At 40.8% G+C, this 22,367-nt stretch overlaps 2 protein-coding genes across 3 annotated transcripts; one reads left to right on the top strand and one right to left on the bottom strand.

Moving 5' to 3' along the window:
- Positions 1–508: 508 nt before the first annotated feature.
- LOC117765867 lies at positions 509–8,655 on the top strand. Its single transcript, XM_034592421.1, has 4 exons — positions 509–849; positions 2,676–2,729; positions 2,818–2,898; positions 7,766–8,655. The coding sequence occupies exons 1-4, from the start codon at positions 620–622 to the stop codon at positions 7,824–7,826; spliced, it is 426 nt and encodes a 141-aa protein (XP_034448312.1). The 5' UTR covers positions 509–619; the 3' UTR covers positions 7,827–8,655.
- On the bottom strand, positions 6,214–21,451 carry crlf3 (cytokine receptor-like factor 3). 2 transcript variants are annotated; one of them, XM_034592398.1, is made up of 9 exons: positions 21,309–21,451; positions 14,933–15,060; positions 11,604–11,811; positions 11,358–11,445; positions 9,951–10,128; positions 9,631–9,859; positions 9,239–9,377; positions 8,958–9,070; positions 6,214–8,143 (listed from the first exon to the last, which is right to left on the bottom strand). In XM_034592398.1, exons 2-9 carry the CDS (start codon positions 15,047–15,049, stop codon positions 7,878–7,880), a joined length of 1,338 nt encoding a protein of 445 aa, XP_034448289.1. In that variant the 5' UTR covers positions 15,050–15,060; positions 21,309–21,451; the 3' UTR covers positions 6,214–7,877. The 2 variants fall into 2 exon arrangements, with proteins under 2 accessions (XP_034448289.1, XP_034448290.1); XM_034592399.1 differs by lacking the exon at positions 21,309–21,451 and adding an exon at positions 17,587–17,616.
- Between the last annotated feature and the right edge of the window lie 916 nt (positions 21,452–22,367).

The following is a 22,367-nucleotide window of genomic DNA, read 5'->3' as shown; positions in this document are numbered from 1 at the left end:
CCAGATGATATGTCGTGTGCTATGTGCAATTTTACCACTAGGGGTCGTATTAAAACAAAAACTAAAATCGGAGTTTGGCAGAAGCAGCGTGGGATCATGGGAGTTGTGTTCCCTGCGGTCAGCTCCTCCTGGTTAGGATTGGGTCAGGGGGGTTTTAGCTGGAGCTGAATTCTTCTCGGATCTCTCCTCCTCCATAAGACCCACAGAGCCGCGGATCAAATCCAGTCAAAACACCGACTGAACAAGTTTCACGTTAAAAATCAATGTTTCTCTGACCGAGTCTGGTTTTCGACCACAGCGCTGACGCATGCGCCATAGGGAGTACATTTAAAGACACTTTATGTGCAGCTTCCGTGTCAAAATGTCTAAAAACAACCAGACTTGCTTTATAAATATTTAACTCAGTTGTGTTCCTTCATTTCCCCAAGTGTCTCCAGCGATTTTCCAACCTGGAGAAATCAGTAAATTGTGTCCACTTTGGTGGTTCGTTTCATCCGGTCGCCTGTGGATGACGTCACAGCCCAAACACCGGATGAGGCAGACTCTCGGAAGAAGAAGATGTTGAAGTAGTTTGAATTATGATGGTGGCTCTTTCTTCTTTTCACTTTATCCTGTCGTGATGGATCATCTCTACTCGCTCCCGTACGGCGCGCAGCCTCCCGCGGATGCTGTGCCCGAGATCACGCCCGAGGTGCAGCAACCAAACGGGGGAGAACTGCGCTTACTGCGCGACCGGATGCAGGCGAAGACCAGGGTGAACATCGGCTTCGCTTTCCCAAGATGGAGGGCGCTCCGGACCAAGCTGGGGATACGGAAAGACGCCGAACTGGCGTTGGTTCTACTGGACAGGTAGTTTCTGTTTGTTCATGTTATTATTACAAGGTAGTAGTCTGCTGAGTTAGCTTACATTAGCTAGCTGGCATCATTAGAGAAGGTGTGACCCTGAGAGCTCAAGGCACTGCAACTTAAGAAAACACAGGTAAACAGACAGAAACACAGGTAAACAGACAGAAACACATGTAAACAGACAGAAACACATGTAAACAGACAGAAACACATGTAAACAGACAGAAACACATGTAAACAGACAGAAACACATGTAAACAGACAGAAACACAGGTAAACAGACAGAAACACATGTAAACAGACAGAAACACATGTAAACAGATACAAACATGTACTCAGACAGAAACACATGTACTCAGACAGAAACACATGTAAACAGATACAAACACATGTAAACAGATACAAACACAGGTACACAGACAAAAACACATGTAAACAGATACAAACACATGTAAACTGACAGAAACACATGTAAACAGATACAAACACATGTCAACTGACAGAAACACATGTCAACTGACAGAAACACATGTAAACAGATACAAACACATGTCAACTGACAGAAACACATGTAAACAGATACAAACACATGTAAACAGATACAAACACATGTAAACAGATACAAACACATGTAAACTGACAGAAACACATGTAAACAGATACAAACACATGTAAACTGACAGAAACACATGTAAACAGATACAAACACATGTAAACAGATACAAACACATGTAAACTGACAGAAACACATGTAAACCGATACAAACACATGTAAACAGACAGAAACACATGGAAACAGACAGAAACACATGTACTCGGACAGAAACACACGTAAACGGACAGAAACACACGTAAACGGACAGAAACACACGTAAACGGACAGAAACACACGTAAACGGACAGAAACACACGTAAACGGACAGAAACACACGTAAACGGACAGAAACACACGTAAACGGACAGAAACACACGTAAACGGACAGAAACACACGTAAACAGACAGAAACACACGTAATCAGACAGACACACATGTAAACAGATACAAACGCATGTAAACAGTTTTCTTATTTGTAAGAAATAATGATGATTTCTAAGTCGCAAAGACCAAGAGATGCAGTTTATCTCTATAACTAAACTTTAAGTGTGGATAAGTAATAAGTTCACAGACCAGTTGACACGAGGATCATTGTTAGAATGTTAGAACAGGTGTCATGTCAAAAAGTGATCGTCTGCCAGAATGTGATTTCTCATCAGTGGAAATGTGACTTTTATGAGTTGTATTTCCACCTTGAATATAAACTGGTAAAAGAGCGGGATTGGTTACAATCTAGGACGTGAGTTAAAATCACGTGTTAACTGCAAAGACAGTTGGTTTATTTAATGAATTAAACCCACAGTAGATAATGTTAATTACAGTCTAGCTTCCGAATGTAAACAAGGATATTATACATAGACCTCCAAACACCTGATATACTGAAAACAATAGTATTGGTTATAATCAGTTACTCTAAATGTCATACCTGATTACATTCTAAATTATAAAAACTTCTTTGGCCACAAATGGGATTCTTCGGTAACAATAAATATAAAAATTCCACCAACGCGTATCCTTATCACCAGGGACATAAAGTTAATTGTGTTTAAGTTATGGGTGTGTGATCCAGATTAAATCAGCTGTAGATGTAAATAAACGGAGTAATACAGTGTTAAGAGGCTGTGCAGTCAGTTTTGGGCAGACATCACTTTCTGCCACAGCACTTGTGTGTTAACATGCTTGTTACCGTTCGCTGTTACAAATCAGTATTTTTGATTCTTGGTGTTTGTTTTAGCCTCTCGAAGAAGAGAGTTCAGGAGGAGGCTGGTATTGATCCTCAAACCCCTGTGTAAGTATTTTAAATTTTTTTCTTCACTGTTTGTGTAATGTGTGTGTGTTCCTGTCAGTTAATGTGTGTGTGTGTGTCTTTTTTCCAGTATCAACTGTAAAGACTCATGGGAAACGGCCAGTGAAGAAAGTGCATCTGATGAGGACTGTGTTGCATCGATTAGTCTGAGGTTTGTCAGAATCAGGTTTATTTACACTGCAGTCTCTTAGCATGCAGATTTATGTGAATCATATCAGAGGGCTCCAGACTAACTTCTTCTATTGGTTGCACCGGTGTGCCTAACTTTTTCATTTAGGTGCACCCAAGCGCCTTTTGGCACTGCAATAATACACCTATTATACCATTGACATTTCCCATATGCATTGGTAATTTCTTCCCTAGGGCTGGGTTCAATTTGATTTGTTTGAATATCGATTCAGTTCAGGATATTTTATTGTACAATACCAATTTTGCCTGGATATTAAATACATTCACAGAGAACTAAACAAGGAAACTTCTAAGTACATTCTTAAAAATATTATGGTAGACCTGTCACAATAATGTATTTTATCTGGCGGTATTCTGTCCAAGAAATCATTGCGATCAATGATATTATTGTCATCATTGTGAAACCATTTTAAACCACTGGCACACTGATAATATAGCATAATCATGCAAGTTCACCCTTTCCAAGAGCAATGGACTTAATTCTAAAGATTATTCAGTCTGAAATTTTAATTAAAAATATCCTAAATACATTAAATATCAACCGCAGACAACCAAAACAATAAAGAAATGAAAACTCTGCCTCCTTTAACAAAAAGTGCAATGCTTGAATGAATATTAAATATTTGGCACATTAACCAGCTCAGTAAACAGGATGGTTATGATTTAGATGAGCTTTTAGGTTTGTATTGAATGATGTTAGTATTCCAGCGTTTCACCAGAGATTTTGTGTGTGCGCATATGCGCTCTGCAGTGCGCACAAAGTGTTGGACTTTTTCAATGTGTTTAAATACGTGCCTCATAAACTCTGGAGCCAATCAGACAATGTTACACGGTACAAACCAACCGCTGCTTCTGTTCTGATCCGGAAGCAGTTGTTTCACAGTGTTGGTCCGTGGCAAAAACCCTGTATTCACACTTATTGTCGCCACTGCTCGACGTACACCAGCTAGTTCATCTCCTCTCTCATCTCTGCTACACTGTCCATGTGTGAGTGAGTGGGGGCGGGGCCTGTGTGTGTGTGTATGAGTGTAAACTCCACAGAGGAAAGAGATGAGGAAGTGACAAGACTTGCTTTTTTACAGAGACAGACCAGATAAGGAACACTTTTAGTCGCACTTCTGGAGCCCTGTATACTTCTGAGGCTGCATCCACACTACACATTACCTTAAGGTTTAAAAACTATGGTTACACCTGCCATCCACACTACAGCGTTTTTGAGCTCCTAAAACAGAGACGATAAAACAATAAAGATAATTTTTGCGAAATAAGATATGGTCGATACGTCGATAGAGCTCATTCCATCCATGTTTTGACAGACAACACCAACAGCCAATGATAATAAGAATAGCGCCGCGTCGAACCAATCATGTGGCTGGAATAGAGTTACAGCCACGTCAGGTTAGGTTGAACACAGCACAGAGCGTAGAAGTAGCGGCTGGAAGCAGCACACGTGCTAATGTTTGGGCTCCTGCATCGAGGAGGACGACTCTGCATCGATGCAGAGACAGAACATAATCGATTCATGTTTTCTGCTACGTTTATTGTTTTAGTGGTTTTTCACTGCACATTAAAGGTCTGGTCGTCCTCTGTCAGAGTCTCTGTCGGAGTCGGATAAACACCATCACTGATCAGAAGTTATTAGGACACGTACAGGACTGACATTTACTTTGTGTTTGTGTGGTTCTCTCTAGAGTTTATGAGACACATGTTTAAACCTGCGACACAACACAAGCCGTAAAGTGACGCGCACAGTCAGGACATCAGGGTTAAAGTGACCAGAACGATCCAGATTCATGATCTATCATCGCCAATAATAACTAAATACATGTGATTAACAGCTTGAGTGTGAGGAGGGTCAGAGACGAGCAGACACACACACTCCCGCAGACAGAGGTTCTTTCTGCAGATTATGAAGTAACGCAGTGTTTTAACTTCATTGTTGCAGTGGAAGCGAAGCTCTGTTTATCCAGGAACATAAATATGAATTCAGCAGGTTTTTATAAAGATCAGTTCTAAGTGTGAGTGATTAGAAAATATCAGAGGAGCAGTCACTTGTTGACCAGCGCAGAGTAATGCACCTCAGTGCAGTGGTGCTTATTTGATTTTTATTGTCACCCGGCTGTTATATATATATATATATATATATATATATATATATATATATATATATATCTCAACTGATATAAAAAAAACAGGTGTCCAAAAAACACGGCCAAATACCAGTTATCTCTCACACTACATCAAGCCTGTTGCAAAGGATTCTGGGGTGTGTTCGAATTGTCCATTTTGCTTAGGAACATTCCTAAGTAAGTGAAAAGAAGAAAAATGATCTAGATGACAAGGAAAGGAGCTTCAATGCATCCGAACATATCTCCTTTAGCATAGGAAAGACCAGATCATCCTTTATAAAAAAGATAGGAGAAAATCCCACAATTCATTGCGGCAGCAACATTTAAAGTGATGCAACATCGTAGACAGGAACACTTAAATATCAAATAAACAGAACAGCTGTTTTATTGTCGTGACCCCATCCAGAACTGATGTGAATCCTCACATGATCTTCTGAGCTCCTGGTTTCTTCTGTCACATCTGTCCAGTGAACAACAGGCTTATTGAACTTTAGTTCACAATATCATCATCAGAACTAAATACAAATGTAGATTTTCGGCCGCAGCCTTGGTGTCGTGTTATGACTCTATAGAAATGCAGTTGTACATGTCTTTATTCCTGCTTAAACCCCAAAACTTTGAAAAGACTTCTGACTGTTTAAAACTCAGCTACTCGACTCTCAAACTTAAACTCGTCACAGCCTCTTTACACTTGCTCTGTCTGTTTTACAAAAGAGATCATTGATCACCTGCATGACCTGGTTTCTGATGATAGTTTAGACCTTCTGATCTCATATGAACCTTTGTGAAGCTTGAGGTCCTCGGGCAGAAGTTTTCTCTCTGTTCAAGAGACCAGGTTAAAAACTATAGGGGACGAGGCCTTTGCAGTGAGGGGCCCAGAAGCTCTGAACCACCTGCCCAATGAAATAAGGTTGAGTCAGTCATGTTTCAAATCCCTTCACACTTCTCCCAGAAAGCTTTTTCGATATTTTATCTCAGCTGATAAATACATTTTTTTGTAACTAAACTTAAAAAAGTGCAGTTTCTCCCTCCAATTTCTCCAAACCCCCCAAAGTTCACTCATGAGGCTCAGGTTGTTTTTTGTTGTTGTTAAAATGTACCTTTTGAAATGTCTGAGTCTGTCATGCAAAGAAAAAAACAAAACAAGGTCAGACTTTCACAGTGAGTTTTCTTTTTGTTAAAATAAACAAATAATGATGATTTAAAAAAAAAACACCAGCAGGTTTATCAGTTTAAACCGTTAAAAGAGGCAGCGGCAAATCGTAACAATTCTGCTCCAAAAAACAAACAAACATTTATCGTCATGTGACCTGGGAACAGAGTGTGTGTCCAAACAGGCTGCGTTAAACTGTTACTGTGGCTAAACAAACAACACATAGATACATGGACAAATAAAACAGCTTCAAACAACAGCCTAAACAACACAGCTTCCTGACGACTGAACAGGAACTTGATCGTTTCTACACAGAGACGCTCGACACTGATGAGGTTTGCAAAGAGTCTGGAGGGGGAAAAAAAGTATCAATCACATCTGTGTCCTGGAAAAGGCTCAGACTCTTCCAGTCATCACTGCTACGTCTACATGCACACAAGAAACCGAGTCACTCAGAGGAAGCAGGTCATAGGAAAACTCATTCGTAAAGGGGCAAGTTCAGTATGTGTAAAAAAGAAAAATGGCTGCATTGGTAGAGGCTAGTTGCTCCTGTTACCAGCGAAACAATTCTTTTATTACCTCCAACAAGGGGGAGATGTTTTCCTTTGTTAGTAGGATTACACAAAAACTACTCAACCAATTTCCATGAAATCTTGTGGATCTGTGGGACCCAAGAACTCAGAAAATGTCGGTACGGATTTGGATCAAGGGGGGGGATTCAGGAAATGTTTTCACTTTCTTTAACACTGTGAGAAATGGGGTTTTCCATTGACATTTTTGTTGATGTCTTGGAGTAATTCATGGTATCCATGCACCCTCCCTACCAAGGCGAGTCACCCGGCTGAGAAATCAGTTTTCTCCAGAGGAAATCTCACCAGGGGAATCAGCTTGTGCTGACTGTCTATTACAAAGACTGGGCTTGTTGTAATAAGTGCAGATTCATTTTATTACAGAAAGCCAACAGCAACCAAGTTACCTAAGCGCATGTAAACAAACAGAATTTTCCTGAGGAAAGGAAAGAAGCTTCTGTTTTTAAAGAAATAAACATCTGATAAATGCAACGCAATTTTTTTTTTTTTAAACTCGTCTGTCCTGTTTATCGGTTCTGCTGCTGCAAAATTATTCCCCCTGGTGCAGCATGAGCGAGTCTCACCGCTTTTTTAAACTATACTAAATATGAGACTCCTTGCACTTCCATGTTTGGTTCTGGAATCATGAAGTCGCAGATTGAAAAATGGCGAAAGTCGTACTTGACCATACTCAGGAGGAATTATGTTTTGCAATATGTTATGTCAATTCTGTATTTTAGCTTCCATTTGTGCTTCATCGTACACTCGCAGCTGACGATTTTTCGACGTGGTGAAGGAAGGTCACAGGAGTTTTCCATCTTGGTAAAAATACACGACAGAATTGCACAATCTCTCCAGGCTACGTGGACAGTTACTGATGGATAATTGTGATGTGAAGAAATATGTTTGAGGGTTAACTGTTGTTACATTTCAGAAATTCTGGGTAGACATGACAGATGCTTCCTGTTTTTTCCCCAGACTCTGCAGTCGCCCTGCAGAAGATTCAGATGGAAGAGGTGAAAGAACAGAAGAAGAATGACGAATCTGAAGATAACGGAGCTCCCAAACTCCAGCAGATCGACAGTGACTCTTAAAACACAAGGACCTTCCAGCCCGAGTGGAGGAACGAGCAGCCGAAGAAGAGGCAGTCCACCGCCTGGTCCACCAGCCAATCAAACACCACCTCCCGGTTCCCTGAGCCAATGGTCACCCTCAGCTTAAAGTTGCACCCTTCGCTCAGGTTATTGTTGCTGATTGGAAACAGGTTCACCACTTCCATGTCAAAGGTCACAGCAGAGCCGGTGGTGATGGCGGGCAGCTGGTTGGTCATCTCTTTACCGTTTACAAAGACAGCACCTGAGCGGAGAAACATCAACACCTGTTGCAGCACGCCATGGGAGGAAACTGAAATTTCAGACTTTTTTTTTGGTAACTTGAAAACATTCTCTCTGAAATGCGCTGAAAGAAAACGAGCCTAAAAAAGCAGAATTATTTGAATTATAATTTATACTTTTAAGCTCCATGTGAGATGATCAGAAATCTTTGAAAGTTTTGAATGCAGATAAACTTTGATATCGCACCAACAACAAAAATGATTTAACTGATATTTTCTACAGTTATTCCTGCTTTTTGCAGTTTAAGCCACAGTGCAGCTACATTTACTCTACTACGTTTGAGTATAATCTGTCACTGTTGCTATGGTTACGCCTGCAGTCTATCTTTATAGATAGATGAAGAACGTAAGAGCATGTGTGGACAGAGACTAAGTCCTAAAATGAAAAAGTAATAGTGTGGATGTATCCTTCATCTCTTCAGTTGCATCAAATGCTTTACTGTAGTGAAATGAACAATAAAGTAGTTTTTTTTTTTTAAACTACAGGTGGAGAGAGTGATCCCTGCTGAACTTACATGACTTACAGGACATTTTGAACCTGTTTTATCCATTGTAACATTGACTTATTTAATATAATTTATAAATAAAAAAAAACACCATTACCCATGTATCTCTAAATGTGATTTAGATTTTTTATATAAACATGATGCCATAATGAAATCCCTAAATATAGTGTAAGATAAGTATCACATAAATATCACAGTGACCACAAGGCGGCATTTTAAACCAAGTGTGTGTACGTAAACACGCGGATGCAGATCCTTTGTGTCCACATACCGTTGGTGGAGATGCAGACGGCCTGGTCTTTCTGAAGAGACTCCGCCCCCCTCTGGTTGTCCACGCACACGCCCAGGCTGTCCCTTCGGTCCGTCTGACCTGCTGCAGAGATCCTGCAAACACAGAATATGGAGATGCACAAATACTTAACACAAAGAGTCCAGCAGAAAAGAAAAGTAAATTTATCATATACTAGATTACATGTTTGATTCAGCTGTAGAGAAACAGCTACAGCTTTAATGAGCTGAAGTATCTGAAAGGGTCCAGGTGCATGTGCGTACTTGAAGGTCAGTGTCTGACCACAGAAGTAGGTGGGTGCGTTGGAGTAGAGGACTTGGCAGCGGGTTTGGGAGGAGTCGTTGCATAGAGCGATGTTTCTCCTGCTGCTCAGAATATAGCCCTCAGTGCCCGGACGCCACTCTGTTACAATGACACATCACACACACATTAGATATACACAACACATCAAAGAGTAACAACACAGTCTGCAGGTTTGCCTACGATGCTGTTTGCGCTGTTTTGACAAATAGTATGTAACGTTTGAACAAAACCAACGTCTTGTTTCGAATGGCTTCACTGCACAGGGTTTCCCACTCTGAGTGAGTTGTTTGCAGGGCCAGAGGTCGTCCTTTAAAAAGTCACTGCATGTGTTGCAGAAGTCTTCTTCACCTACCGTGCGGTGCGAGTGTGGTGTATCCTGTCTGTGGGATGCTCCAGGGGCTCCACTCAGTGCGACCCTCCCCGCGGGCGCAGACCCTGAACAGATAATCTGTGTGAGGGTCCATGTGGAGAACCAGAAACTCACTATCCCGACCAATGTAGGAATCCTCATATTGGCTGCCCCCGCTGCCTGATCGTCGGTACTGCAGCCGATAATCTGCTGCTGCAAAGTCCTCATCCACCTGACGCACACACAAAAACAACGAGGTTACAGGTGCTCAACATTCACATGGAAGTGTCCCTGTGTATTTTGTGTCCCCTTCCCTGGCTGACCTTACACCAGCGGACCAGAATACTCCCCGGCCTCTCCTGCAGCTCGTCTATCTGGACGGGTGGGTGGGAGGAGACGGAGCCGTGGCGTGAGACCCTGTCCCTTATCAGCCCCAGCAGGGAGTCGTCCAGCTGGGCTGAAACACTCGGCACGTCCACCAACGCTGGTACCTCTGGTAGACTGGGAAACACATGGAGCCAGTTCATTTCAATAGAGTGAATAACTGCAATCTGGTCATAAGTACCAGTGTAACTGTTGGATATTTGGTTTAATGATAGACTATCTCTCCACATATCAGGTGAATAGTTTTGCCCAATTGTAGGTGGGACCACCCCCCACCAACCTCAGCAGGTCATTGGTTGACACAGAAGGGCAGTGGTGTGTGTGTGTACATGCTCGTAATTTAGGTAAACAGTGAACTGAATGAATCATGTTGCAACTGATGGAACATATTTTACTGTAACCGGCATGTTGGCAGAGCATGGCTGTTCTCTTTCTTTGAGCAGATAGAAGTTCAGTATGATCAGATAGAAGTTCAGTATGATCTATTTTCAAAGATATGTGGCTAAATATTGCAATTTGAGCAGATTTCCATGGCATGGAAGTTTTCCTGTGTTGGGATCTTGTTACTTCTGTATTCAGATGTTCAGATGCTGAGTCATGTATTTTATGTTTTTGAACTGTGTCATTTGGTTCAAACAAACCACATACTGTTTGATGGATGAGTAGGAGGACTTGGAGTAAATCATTTAAAACTAGAATAACTCTCAGTAGAGGTCATACCTCTGCCAAATCCCTACAGTCCACTTACATTGAATCAAGCTGCACCGAATCACCCACACTAACAAGTGACAGTCCTGTAAATGTCCCCGATTGTTTTAATCAAGGTGAATTTACAATCAGGGAAATCAGTGAAAATGTCAACAACAAAAAACGCCTGACAATCTCACAATGTTAAAGAAAGTGATTAAAAAAAAGATTCCTGTATCCAGCCCCTGATGCAGATCTGCACCACAATTTAATTAGTGCTTTCCTGACCCATATTGCATCCTCCACCTCCAATCTGTCCAGTAGTTTTTGTGTAATCCTGCTAAAGATCACACAAACCAACCAACAAACAAACAGGGGCGAATGTTGGTATAGGTAAGAATGGAGATATGGAGTATGAACTGAACTTTGAACTGAAGTCTGAACAACGCTGCAGGAAGGTTGTCAGCTGATGAAGTTCACTTGGCTCAGATTATAAAAGCTGGCTCACTCTTCAAACTGCTGACATGCACTTGACATCAAGCACACCCTGACCATTCACTGCTTCATCTGTAGCTTTTAGTGTTAGCTTTCAAAATAAAAATTTTTTTGTGTCAGAGGGAAACACCTGCAGTGATGAAAAGAGAAATAAAGAGAACTACCTGTCCAGCTGGATGTGCATGGCCTTCTTGGTGAAACTGCCCAGTTTGTCCTCCTTCTCCCCGAGACCACAACGTAGAGCTGCTTCCCCTGGAGACAGAGGGTAGGTTTATTCTTTAGCCAAAAAACATTTAACCAACAGTCTACAAACCCAAACAAAGGTCTTTTAGTATCATGTAAAAACAGAAAAGGTTGAGACAAAGTAGAAAACAAGCATCTCTTTCTATTCCTTTTTTTAGGGGCAGTACCCTCTCTCAGTAGCTCGTCGGCCTGGCCCACCCCATGCTCAATGAGGCTCTGACAGTCATCAAGCGGTTTGACACTGTCAGCTTCCATGGAATCCACTTCAGCCAGCAGGGAAGCCAGTCGCTCCGTCAGAAGTCGTGTTGCCGCTGCCTGCAGCTCTGCAAAGTGCCTCCGGAGGGCCTCACGGGCCTGACCTGAGCTCCCCCGCACCTACAGAGCAAAGAAGAAGAAGAAGGCACAAAAACCCAAAAGGTGAGGATGTGAACCTGTGGGGTCAAACAGAGAGGCGCTGACTGTTACTGCGTCTTTCTAATGCATCCCAGAAAAGTCATCTTAAAGAGTCACTTTGTTAAAATAGATAATTTCTTATTTGTGACACATCTGCTGATTGTGTTTGAGATCATCTGCGGTGTCACAGTGGCGTCTAAATTTAAACAACCAACAAGTCTACATACGAAGACGGTGAAAAGCAGCTTCTCACATCTGAGCCGTTTTCACTATATTTAACTCACATCAAATAGAGTAGTGTTTGGGGACTATTTTCAGCGGTGGCTTGGGACTTATTTGAAGCTGTCGTCAGTTTTTGAGACAGCAGCATAATGACTTTAAAAGACACAAGACAGAATATCTTATCTTTATTACACAGCCACCAGTACTGTTGGTATTACGATTCAGTACTGCATTTTATAATAAAATTGCCTTACCTGACTACTACTCCTTTGATTAATGTGGACATTATGAGCCAAAATCACTATATAATGTGTGTTGGTAGTTATTTAGAGATTTGTTTTGTAATTATAACAACTGGATAAAGGCGGCACGGCTGAGTTTATTTTTATTTTTTTTACGGTTTGATTGTTTGACGGGTGTTACACAAAGATGGGAGTAGGGCTCCAATATGTTCTGTTGGCTGTCGCTTCTTTCTTTCTGCCCCAGGTCTGTGATCAGAAGTCCACCCACTGCATGACTTTGAAAAATGCTAAACACTGGGCAGGGCCTGAGGGGGTGAGTCAGGCGGGGCTGCATGCCACTGTCACTGTCAGGGACGTCCTCAGGCCATTAAAGAAATGGAGAACGACAGAATCTCAAGGCGCCTCTGCCACAGGGAACTCTTCTAAGAGAGCCTTTTCCCCTCCAAAATCCCCTTAAGTGGGCATTCGTGTGGTGGGGGACCATGATGGTCCAGAGCCAGATCAGTTCACTCCAGTTTCAGTTCCATCTGAACCTGAAGGATGGAGGTTCACTTTAAATCATAATAAACAATCCCTCAATCCACGCAATCTGCTCTCCACTCTGATATTACTCCTCTACCACATTGTATTTGGACTCATGGATCATTTTGAAAGTGTCACAGTAAAGAGCCTGATTAGCCTCTTTGCAGCATTTTTTTCCCACGGGCTGTTGTCGCAACGTGGACCGCACACTCTGACACACACATGTACTTCTGTTCATACGCTGCAATGGGGAGTATGTGTACAGTCACATGTTCCACACTTTCCTGAGTCCACAAGGATTCAAATTTTGGGCTGGCAGCATCTGATTGTCCATCATCATGGAAACCACGAATTGGCGTTTACACCAAACACAGCGAGTGCAGGCTACTCTCACTGTCAAGTAGCTCGTCAGGAAGCTTGATGGTTTGTGATCGGAGGAAGAGGTTATGTTTCAGTTCCTCCACGAACGCGCGCGCGCACACACACACACACACACACACACACACACACACACACACACACACACACACACACACACACACACACACACACACACACACTGAGGATTGCACAATACGTATACACACCGAGAGATAGCAGGAAATGGACGGCTGATTGACAACTGCTGCACTGATAAAACAGGGACAGTATGATGCTGTGAATGGAAAACACACACCAGAGTACACACTGAACTCTGCGTGTGTGTGCTGCAGACATAGAAGGTTTTTCCACTGGCGACAATGCATCACTTCCTGACGATTATCAGTACGATAACAGACAAATGACAATCAATATTTTGGGATTGGTAAAATAATAAATACAACTAAAAATAAAACCAGAAATCTTCAATCATTTTTTAAACATGGGAGGAGATGATCTGACATCCGACACAGCCAGAAGTTTGTTTCCCAAATATTTGGACTATACGGCTCTGGCAAAGACGAGATGTTGCAGTGATAGTATTGTCTCAGGGAGCGTGTGTGTGTATGCGTGCGTGTATGAGAGAGTGTAATATTTCCTGGAGTCCGATAATCTGGTGATGAGCCATCCCTGCTGTGGGAAAGAGCAGCGTTATGGGAAAGTAACCCCACCTCATGTCTGATTCTAAACAATGTATGATGGAACAGCTGGGATTGGGCGGAGGGAGTCTTACACACACAAACACACAAAAAAGACTTCTGGAGGAATGAGGTGCACTTTTCTCTGAACTTCATACATATAACTTAATACGATAATCAATAAAAAGCATCGGAGGGGTGATGGTCGACTATATATTCTTATAGGATACAGAGATACCGTGACATTTTTTTTTTATGATTTTAATGTAATTTTCTGACTTTTTCATGACGTCACAGATCTTACAACATCATACAGATATTCGTATTCTTCCAGTTTTCAGGCTCTGAGGTGTGTTATATGTAAATGTCATCAACACACACAATCACTTGGTGTGAATTTTTCTGTGACATTTTCCTGCTGTATTCTCACTTGGACATTTCACAGACATTTTACGCGGATGCTGGCAGGAAAAGTTCTGGAATGTGAAGCAACTGTTGCTGACATTTGTGTTCTCACATAGAGACCCTCTAGAAACATTTCAGGGAAATGGTCTGGAAGCAGCTTAACTGATTTCATATTTCACTTTTTGCACTGTATAATAATAAACAAATAAGCCAGAGCATCATGTCCCCCCCCCTCTCTCCCTTCATCTCTTCTCTAGAGACTCTCTGTCCGTCTATAGCAACCGGAAGTGGCTGCATTGTTGACCGAGCAGCTGGACGGGTAAATCTAAACAGAAGGAGGAAGGAAGAGATAGCAGAAAGAGAGACGGGGAGAATATTCTCTCCTGGGACTCAGCCTGGTCAGAGGCGAATACTTCATTACTGCACTGCTTGAGTTTATTTGAGAGAAAGAGCGTATTTGAAATGGATAAAGATGGCGGTGAGGATGGAATATCCCTCATTTCTCAAGGGGACAACACTGGCTGCAGTAATATGAGCTGTGTTTCCTTAACAGAAGAATTAAACCAGCAGGAGGACTAAAGAGCTAAAACATAGAGTTTATAAAGTCTGAGCGACAGAATTATTGCATGTAGGCGTGGGAACAAATAGCAGTACCTGTTTTCGGGCCTGGTTGAGGCCATGCAGGCGCTGCTGGAGTTCACTGCGGTAGTTCTGGGCAGCCTCTATGCTTTCTTTCGCCTCCTGCAGCAATGCATCCACCTCCACAGACATCCTCCCTCCTCCTGAAACACACGGACAGATTACTTACAACACACAGCTGAGTGGATCGACTTGAATAATATGGATTGACTTTTGTCATAATTTTCTAGACAAAAATAAATAAATCAAGAAAAATCATAAGAATCGTAAAATATTATGTGGTCGATACATGTTAATTTCATATATTTAAATGTATGCCCAACACAAATAGTATCTGGCTCTTCCAGCCCGGTCTCTTTTCTAACTTACCCCAAGCATTGTGATAATCAGATTCTGACCTGTTCAAGATGACCCCAATGAGCTAAACCTCTAAATATATTTGTCCTTGATGGAACTTTTTAAAAGTAATGCACATTCCTTATCATTTATAAAGTACTTGCAACACCGAATATGTCATCAAATGTCAGTGAAAATACTTAATTAATCAAACTGAATTTGATCACATTGGAGGCACAATATGACATTTTACGATTAATTAAACCTTGTTTGAAAATGTGGGGTAAAGTGTACTGCTGACAGAGGAAAACTGGGTCAGACTTTGTTTTAATTGTTACACATTGAGTCTGATCTGATGCATTTTCTCCAGTGAAACCTCGACATTGTGCTGCATATGTTTAATACTTAAGAAACAGTCGACAAACAGCAGCAAAAGGGAGTGGAAGCTCCGCAACTTGATTTGACTAAATGACAAAATTATTATTTTGTGTTGTTTTAAGGAGACATATGTTTATTATTTTTTACAGTTTTTCTTTCCTCTAGTGTGTTACAACGTTTTTTCTGAATGTTAAAGTTCTGCAAAATTAAAAAGCCTAAAGTCTGTCATAAAATAAGCTCCTCTCCCCCCACAGAAAACACTGAAGCTCCTGAAACACCATGTCAGTACTCCAGATCATTCTGATGTCACATGACAACACAAAATCCCATGTTGCATAGTGCACGCTTAGTAGCTGACCTAGCACGCCCCTAAAACTTCCAGGTAAATTGAGAGCGGAGGCCGAACTTTCCTACATGCGCTGGAAGCACAACACAGTGGGCTTTATCAGGAGGGGGGCTTTAAAGAGACAGGAGCTAAAACCAAATGTTTCAGACAGAGGCTGAGGAGAGGAGCTGTAGCAATGGACAGCCGTTTCCACACATGAATTCCAAATAGTGACTTCATCCGGAGATTGCGTTTCACGAATGAACAATGTAGAAGGAGATTCTTCACTCAGACTCGTTCAAAATAACACAGAAATCTCTGTGTCTCTTTGGGTGAGGGGTGGTGCAACAAGCAGAAGCAGGACGTAACACATTAATTCCGCTGTGGACATCCTGTGTTTTTATTTACAGCACATCGACACTGGCATCAGCCCTTATCACAAAAAGCTCTATTGTCATCTTTGTTGGTGTAAGGCACAGCTTTTTTAACCTGAGATTTTTGTATTTGTTTGTTTTAAAATGTTTGCATCTGTCGCATGTTATAAACATCGACAACATGCCCACTTGCTCCCTGTGAATACTCCGGATAATGTCCTGCTGTATTCTCACAAGAGCTCAATGAGACATTATCCAGAGTTTTTACCAGGGGGCTAGCAAGAGAAACTAGCAAGCCTCTCACTTGGACATTTGCGTTCTCACATACAGCTCCTCCGGAGAATGTCAGGAGATTTCCAGGACTTCAGTGTATGTCTGAAGGCAGCTTATGAGGAAAGTGATGTGTTTTCTGAACATTAGAGCATGTACAACTTTTCATGTAATAACACAAATCAAAATTATCAACCTGAATATGACCAGAAAGTCTTCTTTAAGTTAACTTCCCATTTGAAGCTAATTAAACAATTAAACAGTTTTATGTTTGAACAAAAACTGACAATGTATTATTGATTGTTAACATGGCAGAGTATCGATAAGGGAAAATGCTTGACGTTTTCAACCCTAATGTGGAGCTTAACTTTTAATAACCTACAATCTTCATACTACAAGGTACAACACCACATGCAGAAAAATGTGTGGCAATGTGTGGCTACAAGAAGTAAACTTCCTGTTGCAACAAACCCACCAATCAGCTAACAACACGAGTTCATGCTCGACTTGGTTTCAGTACCCAGCATTGTGTGATTATACTGTTACTGACCTTTAAATAAAATAATGGATAAGGTTTGAGTCCGTTTAATAGGCTCCTCACTGTGACCTTAACACCTGCTATCAACAATCACTAAAATAATAAATCTGGTTATTTTGGCTGCGTGTGAATGTTAAAGCCATTTGGTTAATGGGAAAACTGATAGCACAGAACAAAGTAACGTCAACACGTTGGAGTATTTTAAAAACAACAGGTCTGTCGGCTGTTGCGTTAGTGCTCAGACCACTGCAGTCTCAAGCAGTCTCAAGGCTGCTGCTTAAAGTTAAAAGTTAGACAGTACTGTGACACAGATCATACAACATTCTTACTGACACAACACTCCTACATGTCTCAATACAATATTAATTATATAGCATTAGTCTGCATTCAAGAATCAAAAACATGTTTGAACAAAGAAGCTGCTGCATGAAATACACAAATACATTACCAATAGCACCCTCATACCCAGAAACTCTGACTGAAACTGAATATGGGACAAATTTCCTTTTGTACTACCCTAAACGTCTTCCTGTCACAGACGTCTGTTTTGTGGTGAAAGACTCCACGAGGCTTGAAAGTCAAACGGTTGATTTTCATTTCGAAATCAAGCCATTAATAGTTCAAACCGTCACAATTGAACTTTTCATCTCAAAGTTTATTTGAATAACTGTGTGTGACTGAGGGTTTTTCATTTTGCATCATCTCTTTATACCTTCAATTCACAAGATGAAGGTTTAAAATAAATATTTTTACACAGTCATAGATGACAGTTTAAATAATAGTTATATAGATTTATTTGTAATCTAACACAGGAGGTGTATTAAATACTCGTCCTCCTCAGAGCTGAGAGCAGTGACACAACCTTGCCTCCTGCTGTGGTCGACCATGCTTCCTTTACAGCTTCTGAAGAGGAAGTCACTTAGGCTCATGTTCTGCACCATACACATCGCGCAGTTTCACTATGTAAATCAAAACAAGCAGTCTGAAGACCTCACCTTGGACCCTCACGATTTTCTGACATTATATGGACTAAATTATTGATTGATTAAAAAATAAAACAGATTCATGGATGATAGTTGTCATCAAATCATTCAAAAGTAATTAATCTTCATTGCAGCCCTAAGTATATTTGTTGAAATTTGAAAACTGATATTATACTTATATCACAATATTCAGTTTTAATAGTTCTATATTTCTTAAACTAATGGATTAATTGGCCGTTGTTTGACTTGTTTTTTTTCTGTTTCCTTACACTAATTGTTGTGTTTATGTGTTTGTTTGTGGGCTTTTTGCTTTACATGCCTGTGTCTTTATATTGTTTATTAATTTATACCTTTGTGCCTTTGTCCATGTTTTCATTCCATACATTTATGTCATGGATTATTATATATATTTTTTTTTTAACCATCAACCTACCAGGGAGTGCAGATGAATGGTAGCCTACAATGCTAAATCTGCTGAAGCACATATCTTAATTGATGAGCATTGTCCCTTTTTAATAAATACACATAAACTTAAATCAACTATCAGGCTAAACACAGATAAATCAAAAAAAGAAAGAAAAACCAATGGAAATGGAATGGTAATGGTAAAAACCACAGATGCGGAGGGCACCACAACTTTGTGTTTGTCAATCTGTATCTCATATCCACGATTCACAGGTCATTCAGTACAGAAGCAGTTGAGTCTGACTCCAAATGATGTCATCAGCGTAAGATGGTTGCGTTTGTATTTGGGATCTTTTGGCTTCATATCTGGAAAGTGGGAGGAAGTGGAGACATGTGGTCCATCTTTGTTTACAGTCTATGATTCAGACTATAAGGCAGTGAAAGTGAGTCAGACACTGTTAAAATAACTAATCAGCGTTCTTCTTTTCATCATTCTATTAAAAAAACATCAGCCAATATTACGTTGTTTTTTCGTTTAAATGTGGAAAATAACATCAATCTTAAAAACCCTGCATTAGTGGAGCTCAAATAGAATTTATCTATTCATAGAATGTTCTTGATTGAACATTGATTGATTGTCATGGAACAAATTGAATCTGATGCACACAAAACACAGCCAGTAAACTGATCTGCTGTCAATGGCACAACACACCAAACAAAAGTCCACTATATAAAAGTTATACACATGGAAATGTGGAGCAGCAGAATTATGCAGGCATGTGCTCCCTCTCTCTATTTGTCATAAACAACACCCACCACTTAAATTTGGACCAGCCATCTCTCACACTCCTTTCTTTCTGCTAACAAAGTGCCCAGGACAGCAGTCACACTATAAATTCTCTACTTCTTTTTCATCCTCTGAAAACAGGGCTGGTCATCTCTTCACCTCTATAAGCCAGCAGTTTATAATCCCTCTTTCTCTCCAAAACCAGAAGACTCTTAAGTGAATATCAGGCGCTTAGCCAAGCAAACATCAAGCTAGTTCTCCTGTAACACAGTAAATCTCTCTTCTGTTTCTATGAAACAGGCGTGGCAACAAACAACAGAATTCTCACTCTGTCTTTATTTCTTTTATGCTTTTGACGTAAAGTGAATTTGCAGCCAGACAATAACCAGCAGTGTGCTTTTCACAGTATTTAGGTCAACCTGCATGGGAACATGTCATGCTTTCAGGCTGTTTATGGGTCACAAATACAGTGCGTGCTTCCAAAACTGCATTGACACAACCACAGCCTTTGTATGACCTAAGAAATCCCACCTCATGTTTTGGTCACGATCTAATGCTGTACGAGTACTTTACTTTAAAGAGTTTTGTTGTGCAAGTATTTTAGCTCCTTTGCGTGTGCTTGCTTATCCAGGTTCATCATATTGTGTTTTTGTATTCCTCTTTACACCTGAGAACGTAAAGTTGGGCTACTTAGAAGTTTATGACATACTGTTTTCAAACTCAGCACAATTTTCCTGACACTAATTAAACAAACATACTAAAAAAGTTTTAAAATGTTATAAGGCTACAACTAAGTGACTATTTTCTGTCATCAGAAAATAATGTCCTTCAGGCTGCTAGGTCTTCAGATTGTTTGTGTTTTTGTTTACATGGTTCAAGATCCACAATATTCAGTTTACTACTTGTATTTGAGAAGCTGCAGGCAGCAAGGGTTTTAATTTTTTTATTTGTCGAAACAGTACAGCCAATTACTTTTCTATTGACTAATCAATTGGAATTAATTGGCTAACACTAACACATTTTGCATTTTGTTTTGACGCGACCATGCTTCAACCTTTTATGATGCAATCTTAAGTCAACAGGCTTCATGTGAGTGAGGAATTTAGAGAATCTGCATGCAGCTCCTGCAGATGCTGCATGCATGCACATGCTCTGACCAACAGGAAAGTTATGTTTGGAACTCGGGTGCAAACAGACAGTTATAGTATTATTAGAGCAGACCAGTGACGAAACGACTCAACAGGAGACATCAGACATGTCTAAACTCGGTCCCAACGACTTCCGTATTTTTTACCAAGTTAAACCTCCACCCAGCAGCATTCATCCATGAGATCCAGCATTTAAAATTCACAATTACATAACTCACGATGTGTAATCTCTATGTTTTTGGGCTGGAATAGTCACGAGGAGGCAGCTCCATGGATCGAGTGCTGAGGATCTCACTATTCCCCACACCTCGCTGAGAAATGTTCAAATTTTAGGTTGGCGCCTTTGTCAGCAGACCCAGATAAATGATAATACCCCAACTAACATATCGTTTGAATGAGTTATGCATTTAAGTCAATTCGGCGTAGAAACAGGTCCTCAGACGACAACTCTCATCCACGAAAGGTAAACTTAAAACGATGGTTACCGCTGCGATTAGGCTGAATTCTGGTGGAAGAAGATGATGACAATAACAGACGAACTAGCAAAAAGACGGACACGTTCAGCTGTGAAAGAAAATGAAAGAGGACCAGGGGAGAAGTGGAGAGTTGATAGAAAGCCACACGTTATTAAATATCTATTCACCAGTTAACGACACGACGTTACCACCATTACAGTTTGTCTTTCTCTCGATGAAGTTACGAGACAAAGTTGGGGCGAGATGTGGCCAAAAGACAATGAAACCCGGAGCATGTCTGACGAAGCAAACACCGCCTGAAGAACCATCGGGAAGACGGTGAGATAAAAAAAAACGCTCCTTCTCACGTGGAGGACAGTTTCCTAACGTACCTGTTTTAGTAGTTTCTCGTCGCCATTTCTTCCCGGAGCTCGTGAATCAGCTCGAAGCCGCCGCCAGATATATGAAGTTTTGCTCAAGTCCAGAAATGACACTTCCGAGCCTTTAAAGACAACAGCCAATCACAGGCGAGATCCTGCAGATCGACCGGAAGAGCAGCCAATTGGATGAAGATATGATCCCGCCCCCTCGGATCGATGTGAAATTGGTGAAACAGATCCTGTTTGTGTCTGATCCCAGGGCCGCAGTCCAGGGGGCCCCAGACCTCAGGAGGCCCCAGACCTCAGGAGGCCCCGGGGCCACAAGTCTGCTCCACATCAGCAGCATCTATAGAGTTTGATAAAAAAAAATATTTGATGTTTCTTAATGATTGGAAATTGGAAATTGCAGATTTAATCAAATTACAGTTTAAATTACACTATGGATTTTACACCCCCCATCTTGCTCTGGTCTCACAGAGGAGCCATGTATAAAATCAAGATTTCACACCTATAGTATTTTTTTGTCAAGTTATCTGTTGCATTGAATTCATTTCCCTTTAAAATTAAAAGCACGAGAAGGGATTACAAAGTTTTAAATGTACATTAAATGACAGAGGATACAAGTACAATGGAATTGGCCATATACAAATGAAGTACAGGGTTACACAATTACTTTTATGTTGTTAACAATAACTGGACTCATTTAGAATTCAGCTGTAAGTGACTTACAAACAATCTGTTTGTCCGTAAAAAGGTTTGCAGATGAAATAATACAATTATTCTGATATTCAACAGCGCCATCCTTTGGATTATCGCAGTAACGACACAAAAATGAATTATTTCATGCACTGGTCAATTTGGAGATTGCTATTTTGTTTCCATAACATGTTTTTTTTCAGTCGAGTGGAAAGTAAACATCCTTGATATACAATCATGTGCTCAATTTATTTTAAATTAATATATTATTAAGTATGTGTTTGTGGGTCTTTAAACATAATGAAAGTTGAGGTCTTGGAGGTCAGCAGCTTTTTCTAATGGCGAGTTGACCGTAAGGTTTCTGTGCGTCACTGA

Source organism: Hippoglossus hippoglossus, chromosome 8, assembly GCF_009819705.1.
Source record: "Hippoglossus hippoglossus isolate fHipHip1 chromosome 8, fHipHip1.pri, whole genome shotgun sequence".
Classification (NCBI taxonomy): Eukaryota; Metazoa; Chordata; class Actinopteri; order Pleuronectiformes; family Pleuronectidae; genus Hippoglossus; species Hippoglossus hippoglossus.
Note: the sequence above shows the minus strand (reverse complement) of the source record. Positions and strands in the feature narration are given on the sequence as shown.